The sequence below is a fragment of the Chiloscyllium punctatum genome, chromosome 44 (assembly GCF_047496795.1).
Source record: "Chiloscyllium punctatum isolate Juve2018m chromosome 44, sChiPun1.3, whole genome shotgun sequence".
NCBI lineage: Eukaryota > Metazoa > Chordata > Chondrichthyes > Orectolobiformes > Hemiscylliidae > Chiloscyllium > Chiloscyllium punctatum.
Window position 1 is genome coordinate 40,815,609 of NC_092782.1, and position 20,497 is coordinate 40,836,105.

At 41.4% G+C, this 20,497-nt stretch overlaps 1 protein-coding gene across 4 annotated transcripts in view; it reads left to right on the top strand.

Moving 5' to 3' along the window:
* Positions 1 to 495: 495 nt before the first annotated feature.
* The window catches only part of dennd6b (DENN/MADD domain containing 6B), a 108,087-nt gene continuing 88,085 nt past the window's right edge, over positions 496 to 20,497 (top strand). For 2 of the 4 annotated variants that reach the window (XR_011955305.1, XM_072562730.1), the window contains exons 1-2: positions 496 to 671; positions 3,665 to 3,703. Coding sequence is in view for 1 of the 4 variants with exons in the window: in XM_072562730.1 (XP_072418831.1) it covers positions 513 to 671; positions 3,665 to 3,703 (198 nt within the window). In the remaining 3 variants the exon portion in view is untranslated. The remainder of the gene's footprint in view (positions 672 to 3,664; positions 3,704 to 20,497) is intronic. The other 2 variants (XM_072562732.1, XM_072562731.1) reach the window with 2 other exon arrangements.

A 20,497-nucleotide genomic window follows, 5' to 3' on the forward strand; every position in this document is an offset into this window, starting at 1 on the left:
TATCCCTAATTCTGATAAAGCTGATAACCTGACTTGTCACAGATGTAACTTTAAATCTCTCTTCCCTGTGATGTGTCTTAATTTTATCACACAGATCATTCAGCGAGAATAGTCTCACTCCCCCCGGTCAGGTCTCTTGGAAATTCAAGTTTATTTCTTTTGAAATCATTTACTGTCCGTTTTTTGAAAGATCTAAACTCGCGACTCCTACTCTCCCCACTAGAGCAATCCTACAACACTCAAATACAATATGCCTTCCGATCATACAACAGGGATTCAGTTTGATATGGGCTGGTACCAATTCCCCTACAATAACCTCATGTGGGGGCATGTATTGCACTGCAGCTGCCGCTTGAAGATCCTGATTTGTTTCTATCGAAGACACTCGCAGCACCTCATCGGACACCATCCAACAGCGCATGCGTTAGCCGGCTGGTCGACCAGAGGTGCGCATGCGTGCAGGACCCGTTCCGTGTGCGCATGCGTGCGGATTAGAACGCGGCGCCGTTGTCATGGAACTGTTGGAGGCGAGGGGTCGGGCTCGGACCGCGAAGCGTTACACGGTGCCCGGCCCCAACCCTGGCCCCGCACTTCCTTGGGACCGCTTTTCTGCCTGGCTCGAGTGTATTTGTGTGGTGACATTCGACTTGGAGCTAGGACAAGCTATCGAGGTGAGGGGGAGCCTCGCCGACGCTCGGAGGTCGGGTTGGGAAGGTCGGCAACAAGCGACCGGGGAGTGGAGGGCGATGAAATGTTGGCTAGAGTAATGTAAATACAGTTCAAGGATATGGTGTGTGTGCACTGATGCTGCTCATGCTCTTATCTCTTCAATATATCACCCGCTTTGGGATTTCAGTATAGCGGACCAAGTTCCAACATAAACTGTGCTGATAGCCTCGCTCTCCCTCACTGTGACTTCTGTTTGACGCTGGTTTGCGCTGCAGAGTGACCGGTTAAGGTCACCTTCTCGACCTTGCCCTCTCTTAGAAGTGGGTGACCCATCACCAGTCATGAAAGAACAGCCCAGTGGTCTCCTGGGACCATGGCGACTTGACACTATCTTGTCAGATGGCTTTCTCAGTACTCAGTCCTGGCTGAGCCATAATTTTCTCAGGTTTGACACCTCTAACGAGCACTTAGCGCTACCACCAATCTGTACAGTCACCACTGTCATTTCCTACCCCAGGCACTCTGTAATTTACCCACACTAACTGCAATTTCAGTGTCTTGTTTGACCTTGAGCAGTGTCCCCATTTTTCCAATTCAAAAATGGGCAACGGTTGCCCAATAGCTTTACCCATTTCTACTATACCTCATCAGTCCATCTGCTGAAATCCTTATCTTTGCCTTTGTCATCTCCAGACTTCCAGACATTCCTGAGGAAGGGCTTATGCCCAAAACATTGATTCTCCAGCCCCTCAGATACTGCCTGACCTGCTATGCTTTTCCAGCACCCCATTCTCAACTCTGATCTCTAGCATCTGCAGTCCTCACTTTCTCCTTATCTCCAGGCTTGACTATTACCCAGCATTTCAAAACTTTAGCTTAACCAAAACCCTGCTACTTCTATTATATAGAGTCATAGGGATGTTCGGCATGGGAACAGACCCCTCAATCCAACTCATCCATTCCAACCAGATATCATAAATTAATCTTGTCCATTTGCCAGCACTTGGCCCAGATCCCTCTAAACCTTTTCTATTCATATACTCATCCAGGTGCCTTTTAAATATTGTAATTGTACCAGCCTCCACCACTTCCACTGGAAAGTCATTCCATACACGCTCCACCCTTTATGTGAAAAAACTTGCCCCTTGGGTCCCTTTTTAAATCTTTCCCCTCTCTCACTAAAGTTATGCCCTGTCGTTCTGGACTCCCCAACCCAGGAAAAGACGTTGTCTATTTACTCTGTCAATGCCGCTCATGATTTATAAGCCTCTTTAAAGTCACCTCTCAGCCTCTGATGCTCCGGGATTCCAACATTTCCACTGATGGAATTGAATTTTGTTTCATTTCATGTCTATGAAGGGCTTTAGAATTTCTATTTCCTTAAAGTTACTTAATAAATGCCAGTTATTGTTGCTACCAAGAGAAAAAATAATATGCACACATTTCATGCAGTGGGAAAAGCTTTATGTTTGAGTTAAATGTACCCTCTCAATGGTATGATCATGGTGCAGCAACTCACCTGTTTTGCCAAACATCTCTTACTCAGCAATTTCTGCACTTAACTGGTCTTTACGTCTTTATTCTCATTCTCATCCTCATCTCCATGTCCCACTTTCAAATGTTATTGTTTTCCTTTATTGTTGGCTACCCATCCCATTTATCTCCCATCTACTGTTCTTATCTGATCTTGTTCTGCCAATCTTCTATGCCTGTTTCCAGTCCAAGATTATCTTAATACATACAATAAGAAACTGTCGACCAGTCCAACATTAGTTATAGACATGCTCTTATATTGAGAAACAAAATTATAAACATTTAGAAATACAAAGCTAAATTAAGCTTATCAGCTCAGACTTATGAAGTTGTACTTAAGTAGAACAGATATGTTTGAATTTTCAGATCCTTTTGAAGTATGTCCTAACAAGCTCATAAAAATTCAGTATTTTTAAACTCAACCAAGGGTATCACTTTCAAGTGTCATTTTTTTCTCTCTCAATCCAATTTCCCTTTCCTTCTCTTTATTTCTCTTTCTGTGCCTGATTTGACATTACATTCACCTACATTAGCTTACACTTCTTTCATGTCTTTGTGATGTTAATTTCAAACCTTAAAATCTGGTTGATTTGAGGAAATGCACACAGTTGTTTGCCTAGTTCATTCAGGTTCAATTTACCCCTTTCCTCACTGTTCAGTAAACTGCTGCAGTTTTTAAACCCTAACCATATATTGGCAATTCTAAGTAGATACCACAGCAAATTAAAAATATCAATGCACCTTTTAATGCAGTTCCACCTATGTAAGTGTTGTTGTAATTACCATTTATAATTTTAAAGAAGTTAGAGTAAGTTTCATGCACCATTAGCTGAAGTCTGTTACCTGCACTAGATTTTGGCCTGTCATGTAGGCACATATGCTATTAGGTGACTAATTGTTAAATTCAGGTTCTAAATGTAAGGATAAAGTGTGTGTCCAATGATTTGTAATCGTATTTTTCTTTCGCATAGTGTGTTTTATGGAATAAACCTTCCATCAGTGCTATCGCTCCAAAGGTTTTGAGGCAGTGGTGTGGCTTTAGGGCCATGATTGGGTAGGGAGAAAGAAAAGCCATGGCTGCAACTTAAAAGACAGTGCTGGCCTGTGCGGACACGAATGGGTCGGGTTCCTTGATTCTGCAATCTCAAAGTAACAGACTGAATAAATTAGGTTCATGTGTAAGTGTTGTATATTTACAGAATTTCAAAGGCCATTCTATGTAAGTACCACACAAAGGAGCACATGGGATTAGGGGACAATGAAAGAATGGATTTAAAAAGTTGTCTATTATTTAGAGTTGTGGTGCATCAACCAGTCCTCCATTAGCACTTGCTGTAAATATAAATGTAAAGATTTGAAACCAAGTATTTGGGGGGAAAAATATTTTGCACACTTATAATTTTTCTTCTTTTATGTAAGATTTCTTCAGTTTGAGTTGTTTGTTTTTGTTTTTGGTCCTCAGCTGGTGTATCCCCATGATGTTCGACTTACAGAAAAGGAGGTAAGATACTAAATCAGTGGAGTTGCTCATTGAAATCGCTTGTAGCTAAATAAGACTGCAAAGAACATAATGTGCTTTTTAGAATTTGTCTGAAATGTATGACGATTGCAAAGTATTCTTGAAGTCTGAAAGCTGTAAAACATTCCTTTCTCATGCAATATCTTAGCTTGACATTTTCTGACATATCCTTCAAATAACAGAAATAGTTTTCACTTTTTTGGTGAAAACCTGAAGTTAGTCGAAATGACAATCAGGCAGGGTGTATAACTTTATTCCAGCTTTAATACACTATTGTCAGTTTACCTTTTGTGGAAAATGAATTGCCCTTTTTTTCTGTAAAGGGTCTGTTGGTGTTCTGAGCTTATTTGTACCGTGGGCTTTCCTGACTAAATTCCTGATTTGGATTAATGGTAGTGATTTTGTTTATATCAGAATCTCATGGGTTTGAGGATGTTGTTGGACTTGAACTCAATGTCAGCTGATGCATTTTGCAATGCTGAGCACATATTGAAGTATTAGTGCTGGTTTTTGATGAGATCATCCTGTTCAGCTGGATGAAAAAGATCTTGGTGATTTTTAAAATATTTTCGTGATGTTTGGCCTGCTCCTTGCCAACACAGGGAGTACCAAATCATCGATCTTTCATTTCGATGCTGTTTGTGGTAATTTGCTTTGGATAAGTAGATTACGATTTCTGCCTGCAAAACAACAGCAGTTATATCTCAAAAACAATTCATCGGCTGTGTAGTTCTCTGGGGTATCCTAACGTGATAAACATATGATAGTCAAGTCTCTGTATTCCCTTGAGGTCAATGTTCCTTTTGTTGTCCCTGTTTAATAATTATAACACTACAGAAACCTACAAAGCAGGAGTAGGCCTCAAGTCTGTGCTGCTACTTTGCTAGAGTATTACAAGCAGGCAGCATTAATTTTTTTCTTTTCTTTAAATTTTTTTCTTTAAATGTTTACCTTTATAGATGCAGTAATCTCAGAAACCACTTGCTTAAGTGAAGCCTTTTATGCTTCAGAAAGTGGTCCTAACCTCTGCTTAAAATTCTCACTAACAAGAATTAATTATTTTGTTTGATGTTTTTAAAACTTTTAATTTCAATTTTAAATGTTATATTCCCCTTGTAGCTTCCAAGCCTTTGGTGAAATTTTAAATACTTTAAAAATTTTATACCTAGTTTCTCAAGCCTTTACAGTAAAGTGTAATCTACAAAAGAAGGTGTCAGATAAGTAAGAAATGCAAAACAGATGGAGGCAAGTTTGAAGTGCAGGCCATCAATGTGGACTTCAACAGTTTCCTCATTTCCCCTTTCCCCACCTCGCCCCAGTTCCAAACTTCCTGCTCAGCACTGTCCCCATGACTTGTCCTACCTGCCTGTCATCTTTTCCACCTCTCCATTCCACCCTCCTCCCTGACCTATCATGTTCATCCCCACCCCCACTCACGTATTGTACTCTATGCTACTTTCTCTCCATCCGCACCCGCCTCTCATTTATCTCTCCACCATTCAGGCACTCTGCCTGCATTCCTGATGAAGGGCTTTTGCCTGAAACGTCGATTTTACTTCTCCTCGGATGCTGCCTGAACTACTGTGCTTTTCCAGCACCACTAATCCAGAATCTGGTTTCCAGCATCTGCAGTCATTGTTTTTTTACCAAAAATATATTGAACGTGCTAAATTCAGCTGGTGAACTGCAGGCTCTTGTTGCCACATAATGATATGATATAATGACAATAATAGAAACCTAACTGAAACATGGGAAGTACCACAAATGCAGCTTTCCTGGCTGTAATGTATTTAGGGGAATAGGACATTCAAAAAGAGAGGGAATGAGCAACATTGCTCAAATATACTACAACCCCCTAAAAAGAGACTATGTGCATGAAGGTTTGAAGACAGACAGAATCTACTTGATTAGATATAAGGAGCAGAAAGAAGTAGTTATGCTAAAGGGTGTGTAGCATGGTTCGCCAAATACTGGGAAGGGGACAGAAGAGTAAATGAACTTCAGTAAGGCGTTCGACAAAACTTTGCATAGTAGACAGGTTAACAAGGTTAGATCACATGGAAAACAGGGAGGACTACCAATTTGGTTACAAAATTGGCTCGAAGGTAGGAGTCCGAAGGAAGTGGTGGAGGGTTACTTTTTGGACTGGAGGCCCATGACCAGAGGTGTGCCACAAGGATCGGTGCTGGGTCCACTGTTTTTCATTTATGTAAATGATTTGGATGCAAACATTTGAAGTATAGTTAGTAAGTTTGCAGATGACACCAAAATTGGCGGTGTAGTGGACAGCGAAGAAGGTCATGTCCAAGTACAATGGGACCTCGATCATGGGCCGATTGGGTTTAATCCAGATTGAGGTACTAAATATTTTAAAAATTTTATTCATTTTCTGGGATGTTGGCGTCACTGGCCACCAGCATTTATTGGCCGACCCTACTTGTCCTTGAAGGTGGTGGTGAGCTGCCTTTTAGAACCGCTGCAGTCCACCTGCTGAGGATTGACCCACAATGCCATTAGGGAGGGAATTACAGAATTTTGACCCAGTGACAGTGAAGGAACACTGATATTTCCAAATCAGGATGGTGAGTGGCATGGAGGGGAACTTGAAGGTGGTGATGTTCCCATATATCTGCTGCCCTTGTCCTTCTAGATGGAAGTGGTCGTGGGTTTGGAAGATGCTGTCAGAGGATCTTTGAATTTCTGTAGTGCATCTTGTAGATAGTACGCACTGCTGCTAATGAGCATTGATGGTGGAGGGAGTCGATGTTTGTGGATGCGGTGCCAATTAAGCAGGCTGCTTTGTCATGAGTGTTGTTGGAGCTGCACTCATCCAGGCAAGTGGGGGGGTATTCCATCATAATCTTGACTTGTGTCTTGTCCATGATGGACAGGCTTTCAGGAGTCAGGAGGTGAGTTACTTGCCTATGACCTGTATTCCTAGCCTATGACCTGTTCTTGTAACTGCTGTGTTTGTCTTTTTATGTGTTGAGTCCAGTTGAGGTTCTGATCAACGATAACTCCCAAGATGTTGGTAGTTGGAGATTCGGTGATGGTAACACCGTTGAATGTCAAGGGGCAGTGGTTAGATTCTCTTATTGGTGATGGTCATAACCTGGCATTTGTGTGGTGTGAATATTACTTGCCACTTGTCAGCCCAAGCCTGTATATTGTCCAGATTTTGTTGCCTCAGCATCTGAGGAGTGCGAATGGTGCTGAACATAGTGCAATCATTGGCAAACGTCCCCTCTTCAGACCTTATGATGGAAGGTCATCAATGAAGCAGCTGAAGATGGTCGGACCTAGGACAATACCCTGAGTAACTCCTGCAGAAATGTTCTGGAGCTGAGATGTCTGATCTCCAACAACCCTGACCATCTTTCCTATGTGACAGATATGACTCAAACCCACCAGAGAGTTTGCCCCCTGATACATGTTGATTCCAGTTTTGCTAGGGCTCCTTGATGCCACACTCAGTTGAATGAAGATTTGATGTCAAGGGCTGTCACTTTCACCTCTGGAATTCAGCTGTTTTGTCCATTTTTGAACCAAGGCTGTAATGAGATCAGGAGCTAAGTGGCCCTAACAGAACCCAAACAGGGCGTCACTAAGCAGATTATTGCTGCTTGATCGCGCTGTTGATGACACCTTCAATCACTTTACTGATGATCGAGACTAGACTGATGGGGTGGTAATTGGCTCAGTTGGGTTTGTCCTATTCTTTATGTACAGGACATACTTAGGCAATTTTCCACATCGTTGGTTAGATACCAGCGTTGTAACTGTACTGGATCAGTAAGTTCTGGAGCACAAGTCTTCATGACTGTTGCTGGAATATTGTCAGGGCCTGTAGCCTTTGCAGATATCCAAAAGTTTCTTGATATCACGTGGAGTGAATTGAATTCGCTGAAGACTGGTATCTGTAATGCTGGGGACCACTGGCAGAAACTGAGATGGATCATCCACTTGGCACTTCTGGCTGAAGATTGCTTGAAAGCCTTTTGATAGAGCAAATCAGGGCAGGACTTATGCACTTAATGGTAAGGTCCTGAGGAGTGTTACTGAACAAAGAGACCTTGGAGTGCATAGAGTCATCGAGATGTACAGCACTGAAACATACTTGTCCATATAGACAACCCAATCTAGTCCCACCTGCCAGCACCCGGCCCATATCCCTCCAAACCCTTCCTATTCATATACTCATTCAGATGCCTTTTAAATGTTGCAATTGTATTAGCCTCCACCACTTCCTCTGGCGGCTCAATCCATATGAGGTAAAAACAATGACTGCAGATGCTGGAAACCAGATTCTGGATTAGTGATGCTGGAAGAGCACAGCAGTTCAGGCAACATCCAAATCCATACACTCACCACTCTGAGTGAAAAAGTTGCTTCTTTGGTCCCTTTTATATCTTTCTCCTCTTACCTGAAACCTATGCCCTCTCATTGTGTACTTCCCCACCCCAGGGAAATGACTGTCTATTTATTATATCCATGCCCCTCATGATTTTATAACCTCTATAATGTCACTCCTGTGCCTCCAACACTCTAGGGAAAACAGCCCCAGCCTGTTCAGCCTCTCCCCATAGTTTAAATCTTCCAACCCTGGCAACATCTTTGTAAATCTTTTCTGAACCCTTTCAAGTTTCACAACATCTTTTCAATAGGACGGAGACCAGAATTGCATGCAATATTCCTAAAGTGGCCTAACCAATGTCCTGTGCAGCTGCAACATGACCTCCCAACTCCTGTACTCAATACTCTGACCATTTCCTGTTCTTTTTCTCAGGGGCTGGTAGATGAGGTCTAACTCTGTGTTTGTTGATTGAGTTCCAGTTGGAATGCATGCTTCTAGGAATTCTCATGTGTCTCTGTTTGTCTCGAGGATGGGTGTGTTGTCCCAATCGAGGTGGTGTCTTTCCTCCTCTCTATGTAAGGATACTAGTGAGAGAGGGTCATGTTGTTTTGTGGCTCGTTGATATTAATGTATCCTGGTGGCTAGTTTTCTGCCTGTTTGTCCAATGTAATGTTTGTTACAGTCCTTGCATGATATTTTGTAAATTTACATTAGTTTTGCTTGTTGTCTGTATATGGTCTTTCAAGTTCATTAGCTGCTGTTCTAGTGTGTTGGTGGGTTTGTGGGCTACATGATGCCAAGGGGTCTGAGTCGTCTGGCAGTTCATGTCTGAGATGTCTTTGATGTAGGGGAGAATGGCTAAGGTTTCTGGACGCAATTTATCTGCTTGTTTGGATTGTTGCTGAGAAATCGGCGGACTGAGTTCATTGGGTACCTTTTTTTAAATGCACTTTATAGGTAATTTTCCTCTGCTCTGCATAGTTCTTCTGTGCTGCAGTGTGTGGTGGCTCGTTGGAATAATGTTCTGATGCAGCTTCGTTTCTGGATGTTGGGGTGATTGCTTCTATAGTTCAATATTTGGTCTGTTTGTTGTTTTACTGTACTCGCTGGTTTGAAGTTCCCTATTGGCTGTTCGCTGTACTGTGACATCTAGGAATGGTAATTTGTTGTTGTTTTCTTCCTCTTTGGTGAATTTTATGCCAATAAAGGTATTAATGATAGTCTTGAAGGTTTCCTCTAATTGGTTTCGTTAAGTGATGACAAAGGTGTCATCCACGTAGCGGACCCAATGTTTGGGTTGGATGGTTAGCAGAGCTGTTTGTTCAAGTCTCTGCATTACTGCCTTTGCTAAGAATCCTGATATCAGAGATCCCATGGGTGTTCTGTTGGTTTGTCTGTAAGTTTTGTTGTTGAAGGTTATGTGTGTGGTAAGGCATACGTCCACTAGCTTGACATTACTGTCCTTGCTGATGTTAGTGGTGTTTTGTGTATGTGTCTTTGGGTCTTCTAATAGTGTAGTCAGTGTTTCCTTGGCCAGGTTAATGTTGATTGATGTAAACAGGGCTGTTACATCAAAGGAAACTATTACTTCATCCTCTTCTATCTCAGTGTCTTTGGTCTTCAGGAATTCTTGGGTGGAGTGAATGGAGTGGCGTGAGTCTTCTACTTAGAGTTTTAGTCTTTGGTGTAGCTCCTTGGTCAATCTGTAAGTTGGTATTCCAGGTAGCAAGACTATGGGTCTTGGAGGGGCTCCTGGTTTGTGAATTTTGGGTAATCTGTAGAAGCGTGGTGTGTTGGATCCATCTGGTCTCATTTGGAAATTGGTCTTATTTTTCCAGACTTCTGAAGTTTTTTGAGTAGGGCTGTGATTTGGTTGTCTAGTTGTGTGGTCGGATCTATCGCCACTTGTTGGTAAGTGTTGGTATCTGCAAGTAGTGCATTCGCTTTTTCAATGTAGTCTCTTTGATTTAAAATGACTGTCAAGCATCCGTTGTCTGCAGGTAGGATAACAATGTTTTATCTTTTCTTAGTCTTTCCAGTGCTTTCCTTTCTTGTGTATTGAGTGTGTTTCCTTTTTTCTGCTTAAAGTTGGTGCGACTACCTTTCTGATAGTTTGCTGGGTTCCTTCTGTGAGTTGGTTGTCTTTTATTGTTGTTTCTAATGCTGCTAAGAAATCTTGTCTGCATCCTCGCAGTTGTAATTTAATCCTCTTACTAAGACTGCTTTTTCAGTGTCTGTTAAGGGTCAATCAGATGAGTTTTTTTATCCATGCTTCTGTGTTGTCAGTGTTGTTACTTTGTGTAAGTTTGTCTAGTTTATTCTGCAGGTCTAGTTTTTTCACTTTCTTTGTTTGTCGCTATCTAATATCTATGGCTTGTTGTACTGTCTGTCCATTCATGGTCTGTTACACGAGTGAGTGAGTTGCATGAGCCACCAAGATACATGGACATCAACTAGCCACAAAATGACATGACCCTCTCTCACTAGTATCCTTGCGTACAGGTGAGGAAGGACACCACTTCGACTGAGACAACACACCCATCCCAGGACAAGCCAAACAGAGAGACACGTGAGAATTCTTAGAAGCATGGCATTCCAACTGGAACTCTATTAACAAACACATCAATTTAGACCCCTGAGAAAAAGAACAGGAAATGATGTCACCACAGGACATGACATCACCAACCCAAAGAAACCCAACACAGAAAGCAGGAATTATCAACAGTGCTTTGTCCGGAGGCCCACTGAAGCTGTTACCTAGTAGAGTGACAAAACGTCTGGAAGTGAACCTTCCAGCTCAGAGAGCAAACCAACATCCAAAACTTGAAAGGGTTTAGAAAAGATTGACAATATTGCCAGTATTGGAGGGTTTGAGCTATAGGGAGAGGCTGAATAGGCTGGGGCTATTTTCCCTGGAGCATTGGAGGCTCAGGGGTGACATTGTAGAAGTTTATAAAATCATGAGGGGCATGGATATGGTGAATTGTCAAGGTCTTTTCCTCATGATGGGGGAATCCAAAACTAGAGGGCATAGGTGTAAGGTGAGAGAGGAAAGATTTAAAAGGGACCTAAGGGACAGCTTTTTCATGCAGAGAGTGGTGGTGTGTGTAGAATGAGCTGCCAGGGGTAGTGGTGGAGGCTGGTACAGTTACAACATTTAAAAGGCATCTGGATGGGTATATGAACAGGAAGGGTTTAGAGGGATATGGATCGAGTGCTGGCAAATTGGATTATGTTAATTTAGGTTTCTGTTTGGCATAGATGAGTTGGACTGAAGGGTCTGTTTCCATGATGTATGTCGCTATGACTCTAGGATTACTTTGCATAGTCTATACCAACGAAGCGTTTTCTGGCAATGTCACAAAATAGAATTAATAGAGCTATGTCACAAAATTATTGTTTTGGGTAGAATAACTTTGAAAAAAGTGGAGATAATTCAAATATTTACATCCTCAAAGTAAAAACATCACTCATTGTAATCCTAGGTTGTTGCTGGAAGCAAAGATGGAAATCAGAGACTCTGGTGACTAACTTCTAATCCCTGTGAATATGGGAATAGTGCTAGAAAACGGAAGATTTCAAATTCTACACTCCTTCATTTGTATTCAGAAAAATGTGATGACACTGAGTGGAGGAGTAAGTGCCTTTACAGGTCAAACCAGGATCTGCAGCACACCTTGTTCAAAATGCTTTTAAAGAGGAAGAACATGGGTCATATGTCCCTAAAGGATTGAGTGTAAAGTTGCGTCAGTAGAAGTGGTTTACAGTGATTGAGAGTGACATTGGAGTTAATGGGTGTAGCTGTTGGATGCATAGTGATTTGGCAGGACATGGATGTTTCAGCATTCCTATAGGAACAATCCCCATTTTCTGTGAGGGTCAAAATTTTCTTCTCATAAGGGGTAAACATCTTGATGTCTGCCATCGCTCCACCCGTCCATTCTCTCTCTTATCTGTTCCGGGCTATCATCTTGCAATGAGATTGAGAGAGGTATGAATAGGACTACAGTGAGTAGCACAACTATCAGTGATGGTGCATGTTGGGGAAAGGTGGTGGAATGATTTAGATGAGAATATAGAAGGCATGGTTAATACGTTTGCAGATAATACCAAAACTGGTAGCATAGTAGACCAGTGAAGAAGGTTTTCTGTGTTTACAAAGGGATCTCGATCAAATGGGTAAGTTGGCTGAAAAATGGCAGATGGAATTCAATCTGAATAAATGCGAGGTATTATATTTTGGTTCAACAAACAGGGGTACAGCTATTACAATTAATGGTGAGGCCTTGGGTCATGTAGAATGGAGGGACCTAGGGTTGCAGGTACATAATTCTTTGACGTATTATGTCACGTGTAAACAAGATGGTTAAAAAAGCATGCTTGCCTTCATCGCTCAGTCTTTTGAGTATGGGAGTTGGGAAGTCATGTTGAGATTGTACAGGAAATTGGAGAGGCGTCTTCTGGAATACTGTGTCCAGTTCTGGTTGCCCGGTTCTAAGAAGGATATTATTAAGCTGGAGAGGGTTCAGAAGAAATTTACCAGGACATTGCTGAGAATGGAGGATTTGAGGTATTAGGAGAGGCTGGATAGGCTGGGACATTTTTCACTGGAGGTAGGAGGTTGAGAGGTGACCTTATACTGTAGAGGTTTGTCAAGTAATGAGAGGTATAGATAGTGTTAATGATAGTTGTGTCGTTCCTAAGATGGTGGATTTCAAGACTATCAGGACGTTCTTTTTTAAGGTGAGAGGAGAGAGATTTCAAAAAGACATGAGAGACAAAGTTTTTATCCAGAGGGTGTTTCACGTGTGGAATGAACTTCCTGAGGAAGTGGTGGTTGTGAGTACAGTTAGTGTTGAAATGACATTTGGATATGCATATTAATAAGAGAGGTTTGGTGGGATATAGGCCAGGAGCAGGCAGGTGGGACTAATTTAGTTTGGGATTTATGCACTGCATGGACTGATTGGACCAAAGAGTCATACAACATGGAAACAGACTCTATGTAGTGAAGGACTGAGGAGAAAGCAGAGAATTTATGCAAGATTAGTTGTGTGGGAGGCTGAGAGAGAGAATGCGTTAAGGAAGATCTGATGGACAACAGTGAGAGTGGTTAAAGTTCTGTGCAGTAGTGAAGAGAAAAGTGTGACACTTCTGTCAGAGCAAAAATATCTTTGACTTCTTTGCAGCTGTGCTGGCTGTTTCTTTGCACCCTGGAGACTGCACTAACTCAGGTGGTTTCCCAGCTGGCAAGATCTGGTGGCATGGCCTCCTCTCGGTTCTCCTGGAAGGGTGCAGCTCTCTGCTGCACCACTCTGTCCAACAGGTCTTCGTCAGTGAATCATGATGCCATCTTCTCCTCCTTTTCCTATATATTGTGGAAATGTTCTGAAATGAGCAGGACAACGTTTAATACGAGTGCTTGTCCAAATGCACTGTGACATTTAAAGATGGCATAGATGCAGGGGGATGCCGGTCTATGGCTCAGTGGGAATGGAGCATGGTAAGATGAGGTGGAAATCACGCATGAGAGCTATCTTAGGGATTAGGTGGACAATTAATGCAACTAGTTTGATCTGATGCACTGGAAGAACTTGCTGGGCATCATGGTGACAAACTCTCAAACTCGACCAACTCAGACTTAGCCAAATAAAATCCCTAGGAATTCTCTTCAGAAAGCATTCATTGTTACCCTACAGTTCTTTGTGCCAATTTCTCCTTTCACCTCCTCTCAGCTCTTTTACTTCCCATCTTTCTAAGAATTGGCAATTCTGATCTTGTTTTGTACAATTTCTTTTTCACTTTCCAACTGGTTCACTATGATTATAATTCTCAAGGTGCTTGTGCACATTTGGCTTCTCATCCTTATCCAAAACCAGCATCACATTTACCATTGTAGGCTGACTAACTTGTGCTTGAAAAAGGAGTCTTTTACGCAGAATCTCAAATGAGACACAGGAAAATTCGTACAGGAGTAGACCATTCGGTCTGTTGAACCTGCCCTGCTATTCACTAAGATCATGACTGGTCAAACTTTTGAATGTCTTATATCCACCGCATACGATAACTCTATATGCCACTGGTTAATTGAACCCTATCAATCTCTACCTTAAACTTATTCCAGAGTCTTCTGGGTAGAGAATTCTGAAGAATTAAAGCTCTCTGAGTAAAAGAAAATTATGATGTCAGTCCTAAGTTGTAGCCCCGTGATTTTAAATTGTACCCCCTATTCTAAACTCTCAATTAGAGGAAGCATCTTAAACTATTTAACCCTTTTAAGCATTTCATAAGTTTCAATGTGATCACTTCTCATTCAACTTAGTAATATTGATGTCCTGATAGTTAGATATGCGTAGTTTATATTCACATCTGGTCTGTATCCAGGTTTCTGTTATTACAGCTAAGTCTGGTAATTGCTTCTCATTCTTCCTGGAATACCAAGTTTAAATTACTCCAATCAGAATTCTGCTTTCTCCCATCATATTGAAATATCCAAGGGTGTGACTTGCATTCTTTATGTATGCGATCGTGCTCCATTATTCATTCTTGATCACTGTGCCATCCTGAATATGGTGGATCATTTCATTCTCTTCAAATGGCTGTTCTCCATGGTCCACCTTGGTTCCTTTCTCTAGTCTCTCTAGCTTTATTTCTCATTGCACAACCACACAGTAACTTTAGGAGTCTCCAAGGATACAAACATAAGTTCCATTCTCTGCTTCAATTACATGAAATATCATTTGCAGATATGTGGTCAGCTTCTGATTTTCCTCTAGCAATGCCAAGCTTTATCCCTGTTTTGTCTCTCTTGACTCCGCCACTACTTGTATTGTCAGGCAGCTTGTGTGACATTTTATGGCGTTATGGTGGCTCAGTTGTTTGCACTGTTGCCGAACCGTGCCAGGGATGTGGATTTGATTCCAGTGTCGTCTATGTGGAGTTTGCACGTTCTTCCCATATCTGCATGGGCTTCCTCAGGGTGCTCCGGTTTCCTCCCACAGTCCAAAGATGTGCAGATTAGTTGGTTGGCCATGCTAAATTGCCTATAGTGTCTAGGGATGTGCAGGCTAATGCAGGGTTACAAGGATAGGGTAGGGGGGTGAGCCTGGGTGGAATGCTCTTCAGAAAGTCAGTGTGGACTCCATGTTCTCTGTTGATTCTCTGTTGCTCATCTAAGACTTGCATTCCCACAATTCAATCTCCAAGTCAGAAGTAAATAATTAGCTTGAGTTCCAGCACAAGTTCTTGTCCAATTTCCTTCCCTGAAACAGACTTCTTTAAGTTTCAATATCTAATTTTGATTCAAATTTTTATTCTGATTCCACAATTCTCTTCAGCACAGAAACAGCCTTCTTCCACATCCTATAATATTTCTGGTCTCCTCCATTAGTGTATTTTATCGAATGCTGAAGGTGTAATCCATGTCTCTGTTACCTTCAGACTTGACATTTCCAGAAAGGATACTTGTAGTCAGATCTTTCAATTAGTTTAATAAACTTTTTAATTATTATAAAGGGCAACTGGGCAGCATTGGAATTGAATGAGACAAAGATCTTTCCTGACCTATGTTGTGAACTTGATATAGAATGTAGTTAAAAATAGGCAGAATTTCACTTGATTGAACTATTTTAAAAGAAGCTGGGGATTCCATTTTCATTTATTGAAGTTTTTTTAAAACTGATTATAATGGTGCTGTCTTAAAATTGGAATTAATAACTCTTCTGCAGTTCTCAGCACTCCATATTGGAACCTGGGAGTGTGAAGTGATGCATTTTGTCAGATTAAAAGAAGATAGACCATGTGAATGAAAGAGAGTGCAGGAGTAGGAAGTTTTGGAGCTATGTGTACACAAATCTCTAAAGGTGGCAAGGTAAGTTTAGAAGACTTTTAATTTAGGAAAGTAAATCATTAATCTGTTATCAGCTCAATATCCCTGGATATATGTGGATTCTACAGGCAGGATAGTGTGGATAACAAAAAAAAGGGATATAACAAGATTAGTTAAAGAATGCATTTCAGTTGTGGGAAGGGGTGGTATACGAAATGAGTTAACAAATGAGGCTTTTTGGGTTAATCTTAGGAATTTTAAAAAAAGGGGCAGTCACTACTGGGATTGTACTACAGACCCCCAAATAGTGAGAGGGAGATAGAAATTGATCTACATGTGTGTTCTTCTACCTGGAGTAATAACAGGGCAATAATAGTCAGACACTTTAACTATCCCAATATCAACTGGGATTCAACTGATGTAAGGGGTATTGAGGGTGAAACATTCATGTACTATGTCCAGGAAATTGTTTTAAACAATGTGACAAGTCCAATGAGAGGAGATGCAAATTTATGTTTAGTTTTAGGAAATAAAGATGAGCAAATGGATGAAGTGACAGTGGGCGACTATGTCAGTGATACTGATCATAATCTGCTTGTATTTAGTATTATTTTGTTAGAGGGCGGACATGCACCAGGAATACTTGACAAACTGAGAAATGATTTGGCTGAGGTGAACTGGACAGGACCGCTAAAGGATAAATCTGTGGTAAACCAGCGAAAGGCATGAAAGTGAGATCCTTGGGGCGCAAAGCAGACATATCCCCTCCAAAAATAAGAATGGTACTGCCAAATCTAGACTTCCATGGTTGTCTAGAAAAATACAAGGAAGATTACACAGAAAAAGAGAGCTTATGTTAGTCACAAAAAACTTCAACTCTGCAGAGGAATACAGCAAGTACAGGGATCAAGTTTTTAAAAAAAAAAGAAATGGGGAAATCAAAAAGAGGGCATGAAAAATATTAGCAACCAAGATAAAGGAAAGTCCAAACATGTTTTACCAGTGTATAAAGAGCAAAAGGATAGTTAAGGAAAAAGTGGAAGCTGTCAGATGAAGCTTCCCTTCATCAAGATGGAGAGGATATGAGAAGAATTTTAAATGAAATTTCATCTCTGTATTCACAAAGGAAAGGGATGATATGGATGTAGCAATCCAAGAAGACTACTAAAACATTGGACAAAATAATCATAACAAGAGAGGAAGTGTTTGAGGAGTTGGAATCCTTGCAAGTGGATAAGCTGCTGGAGCCAAGTGGATTGTTCCTTCAGAGATTGAAGGTGGTCAGAGAGGAAATAGCAGATGCTCTGAGGATTATTTTCTGATCTTTGCTAGACACAGATGAAGTGACATAGGACGAGGGGAATAAAAATGTGGTTCTGTTGTTTAAAAGGGTACAAAGGACTTGCCAAATAATATATGCCAGTTAGTCTTTCTTCAGTTGTGAACAAATTGTTGGAATCAATTCTGAGAGATCGGATAAACTTAGAAAGGCATGGACTAGTCAGGGATTATCAGCATGGCTTTGGTAAGGGAAGGTCATGCCTTATAAATTTGATTGAATTCTTTGAGCTAGTGACAAGGATCGATAAGGGTAGTGCAATGGGTGTTGTCTACATGGATTTTAGTAAGGCATTTGACAAGGTCCTATATGGCAAACAGGTTAAAAAGGTAAAAGCCACTGGGATACAGGGCAATGTTTGCAATGAATCCAAAGTTGGCTTAGTAACAAGAAACAAAGGATAAAAGTCGTTAGCTGTCCTATGAATGGAAAGTTGTTTCAAGTGGTGTTTCGCAAGGCTCAGTTTTGGGAGGATTGCTATTTGTTTTATACATTATTGATTTGGACTTGAACATGGGGAGCACAATTGGTAAACTTGCAACAACACAACAGTTGGCTGTGTAGAGGATAGCTGTATGCTCTAAAATGACATGGGTAGATGGAATGGGCAGGAAAGTGATGAAGTTCAACTCTGATAAATGTTAGGTAATGCATTTAGAGAGGTCAAACTGTAAAAGGGAATACACAATACAGTAAACGGAACATACTGAGAGGGGTAGATGACATGGGAGATCTTGGTGAGTGCATAGATCCCTAAATGTAGCAGAATAGGCTGACACTGTTGTAAAGGTGGCTTATGGAGTGCTGTTCTTCATTGGCAATGATACAGAATACAAACGTAGGGATACAGTGATGAAACTGTGGAAGACAGTGGTGAGGTCACAACTGGATTTGTGGTCACTACATTGCAGGATTGCTCTGGAGAGAGTGCAGATTAGATTTACTGAAATGTTGCCTGGCTGGAGAATTGGAGCTACAAGGAGAGATTGAAGAGGTTGGAGTTGTTTTCCATGTATTAGCAAAGACTGAGTGGTGACCTGATTGAGGTATCCAAAATTGAGAGGTAAAGAGAGTAGATGGGAGGAACCTGTTTCCCTTGGAAGACAGCTTGAATCTATGACCCAGGTTTTTGAACTAAGTGGCAGAAGGATTAGGGGAGATGTGAGGAAAAACGTTTTTTACATGGAGTATAGTGGGTGTCTGGAATTTACTGCCTGACTTAGTAGTGGAGGTAGAGACCCTAAACTGTTCCACAACGTCCATGGATCTGCGCTTAAGTACTGAAAACTGTAGGTCAATGGTCTGTGGATAAGATGGGATTAGAAAGGACATCTGGGTATCTTTGTGAGCAGCATGGTGGCTCAGTTAGCACCGCTGCCCCTCAGCACCAGGGACCTGGGTTCAATTCCAGCCTCTGATGACTGTCTGTGTGTGTGTGTGTGTGTGTGTGTGTGTGTGTGTTTGTGTGAAGTTTGCACATTCTCCCTGTGTCTGAATAGGTTTCCTTCAGATACTCCGGTTTCCTCCTACAGTCCAAAGATGTGCACCTTAGGTGGATTGGCCATGCTAAATTGCCCATAGTGTCCAGGGATGTGTAGGCTAGGTGGATTAACCATGGAAAATGCTCGGTTACGTGGATAGGGTGGGCGGGGGAGTGGGATGCTATTTGGACAATTGATGTCTGCTCAATGGGCTGAATGGCCTTTTTCCACATCCAAGGGGTTCTATGATCCTTGGGTCAGCATGGACAAGATGGGCTGAATGGCCCCCTTCTGTACTACATCATTTTAATCATTTCTTTGACTGGAGTGCAAAAGCAATTATTTATAAAGCCTGATTATGACCTAGTGAGAGTTTTGGTCCAATTCTGGCCATCCATACTTCAAGAAAGTTGTTAAGGCCTTAGAGAGGGGAGAGAGGAGATTTACTAGAATTGTATTTGCAATGAGAGGCTTTAGAGAAACAAGAAATATGCAGATTGACCGGAAAAGATTAAGGGGTGATATGTTTGAAATTTCTAAAATCAAGATTCCGACAGAATAATCAGAATTTTTCCAATGGCAGAAGGGTCATTCACAAGAACACAGATATCAACTGATCAGTCAAAGAATCAGAGGTGAGATGAGAAATTGTCATGATCTGGAATGATCCCTAGAAGAATGATGAATGGAACCAGATTCAATAATAACTTGCAAAAGAGGTTTGGAAAATGCTTGAGTGTAGAAATTTGTCATCTTATGGGAGAAGAGCAGAGAAGTGGAACAAAATGATTACCTCTTTTTAAAGAGCAGACACAATGGATTACATGATCTTCCCTGCTATCCCCTTCTTTTGTATTGTGATTCTGCAATTTGGTAGTTCTGAATGGTTAATTCTGAATGATATTTTAAAAAAAGCATTAAATCTTGCCTGATTTGGTATTTTCTCTACTTAATCTATTATTTGCATCATTTTTTTCTTTTAAAGTGATTGTTATTGTGAGGAGAGAGTGCTGTGTAACAAATACTATAATGCAAGGTGATCCCTGCAAATGAGTACATGCTCATAGACCCAGTCAAGTAGAGACTGGCATTTCCCATTGGGAAAAACAGAGTCATCCACTGCAAGCTCTTCAAGTAGAAACAGATTGGGAGGAGTGTTAGGTTCTTTTTCTTTGAGATTCTTACATACTTGATGCAACTGCAACATGCCAACTTCTGTGAAAAACCAAAGTTTTATTAAGCACAGCACAGTACAGTACAAACTTTCTGGAGGAACCCTTTAACACATTTTGCAGGGGTTGCGGAGCCATATCAAAGATCTCTCCCTGAACAAAGGAACCAGTTCTTCCTTTATACAAATCTTTACATTGCAGTCAGTAATGCCCACAAGACAACTCCCAGCCAATCCCCCACAGTCACATGCCACTCAAGACAAAGTGCAGTGACTGACAGAGCATATTGCAGCACTGAAGAAAAAACTTGAGGACCTTAGGCTCATCTGAGAGAACGAGATCTGTCTGGACAGGACCTTCAGCGAGGTTATTACATCGACCATACCAGAAGAGAGCAGGAGAGAGAAGACGATGAGGAACGCAGAGAGGAGACAGGTGCAAGAGACCACGGGGGAAGTACCTGTCAGGAACACGTTGAATCTTTTGGAAACAGTAGAGACAGATGACACTGCCAGTCCGCGAGGCGGCCAGGTCTGTCAATCAAAAGTTGGCGTGGGGGCAGAGCCAAAGAGCCAGACGTCGCACAGAGCTGTGGTGATAGA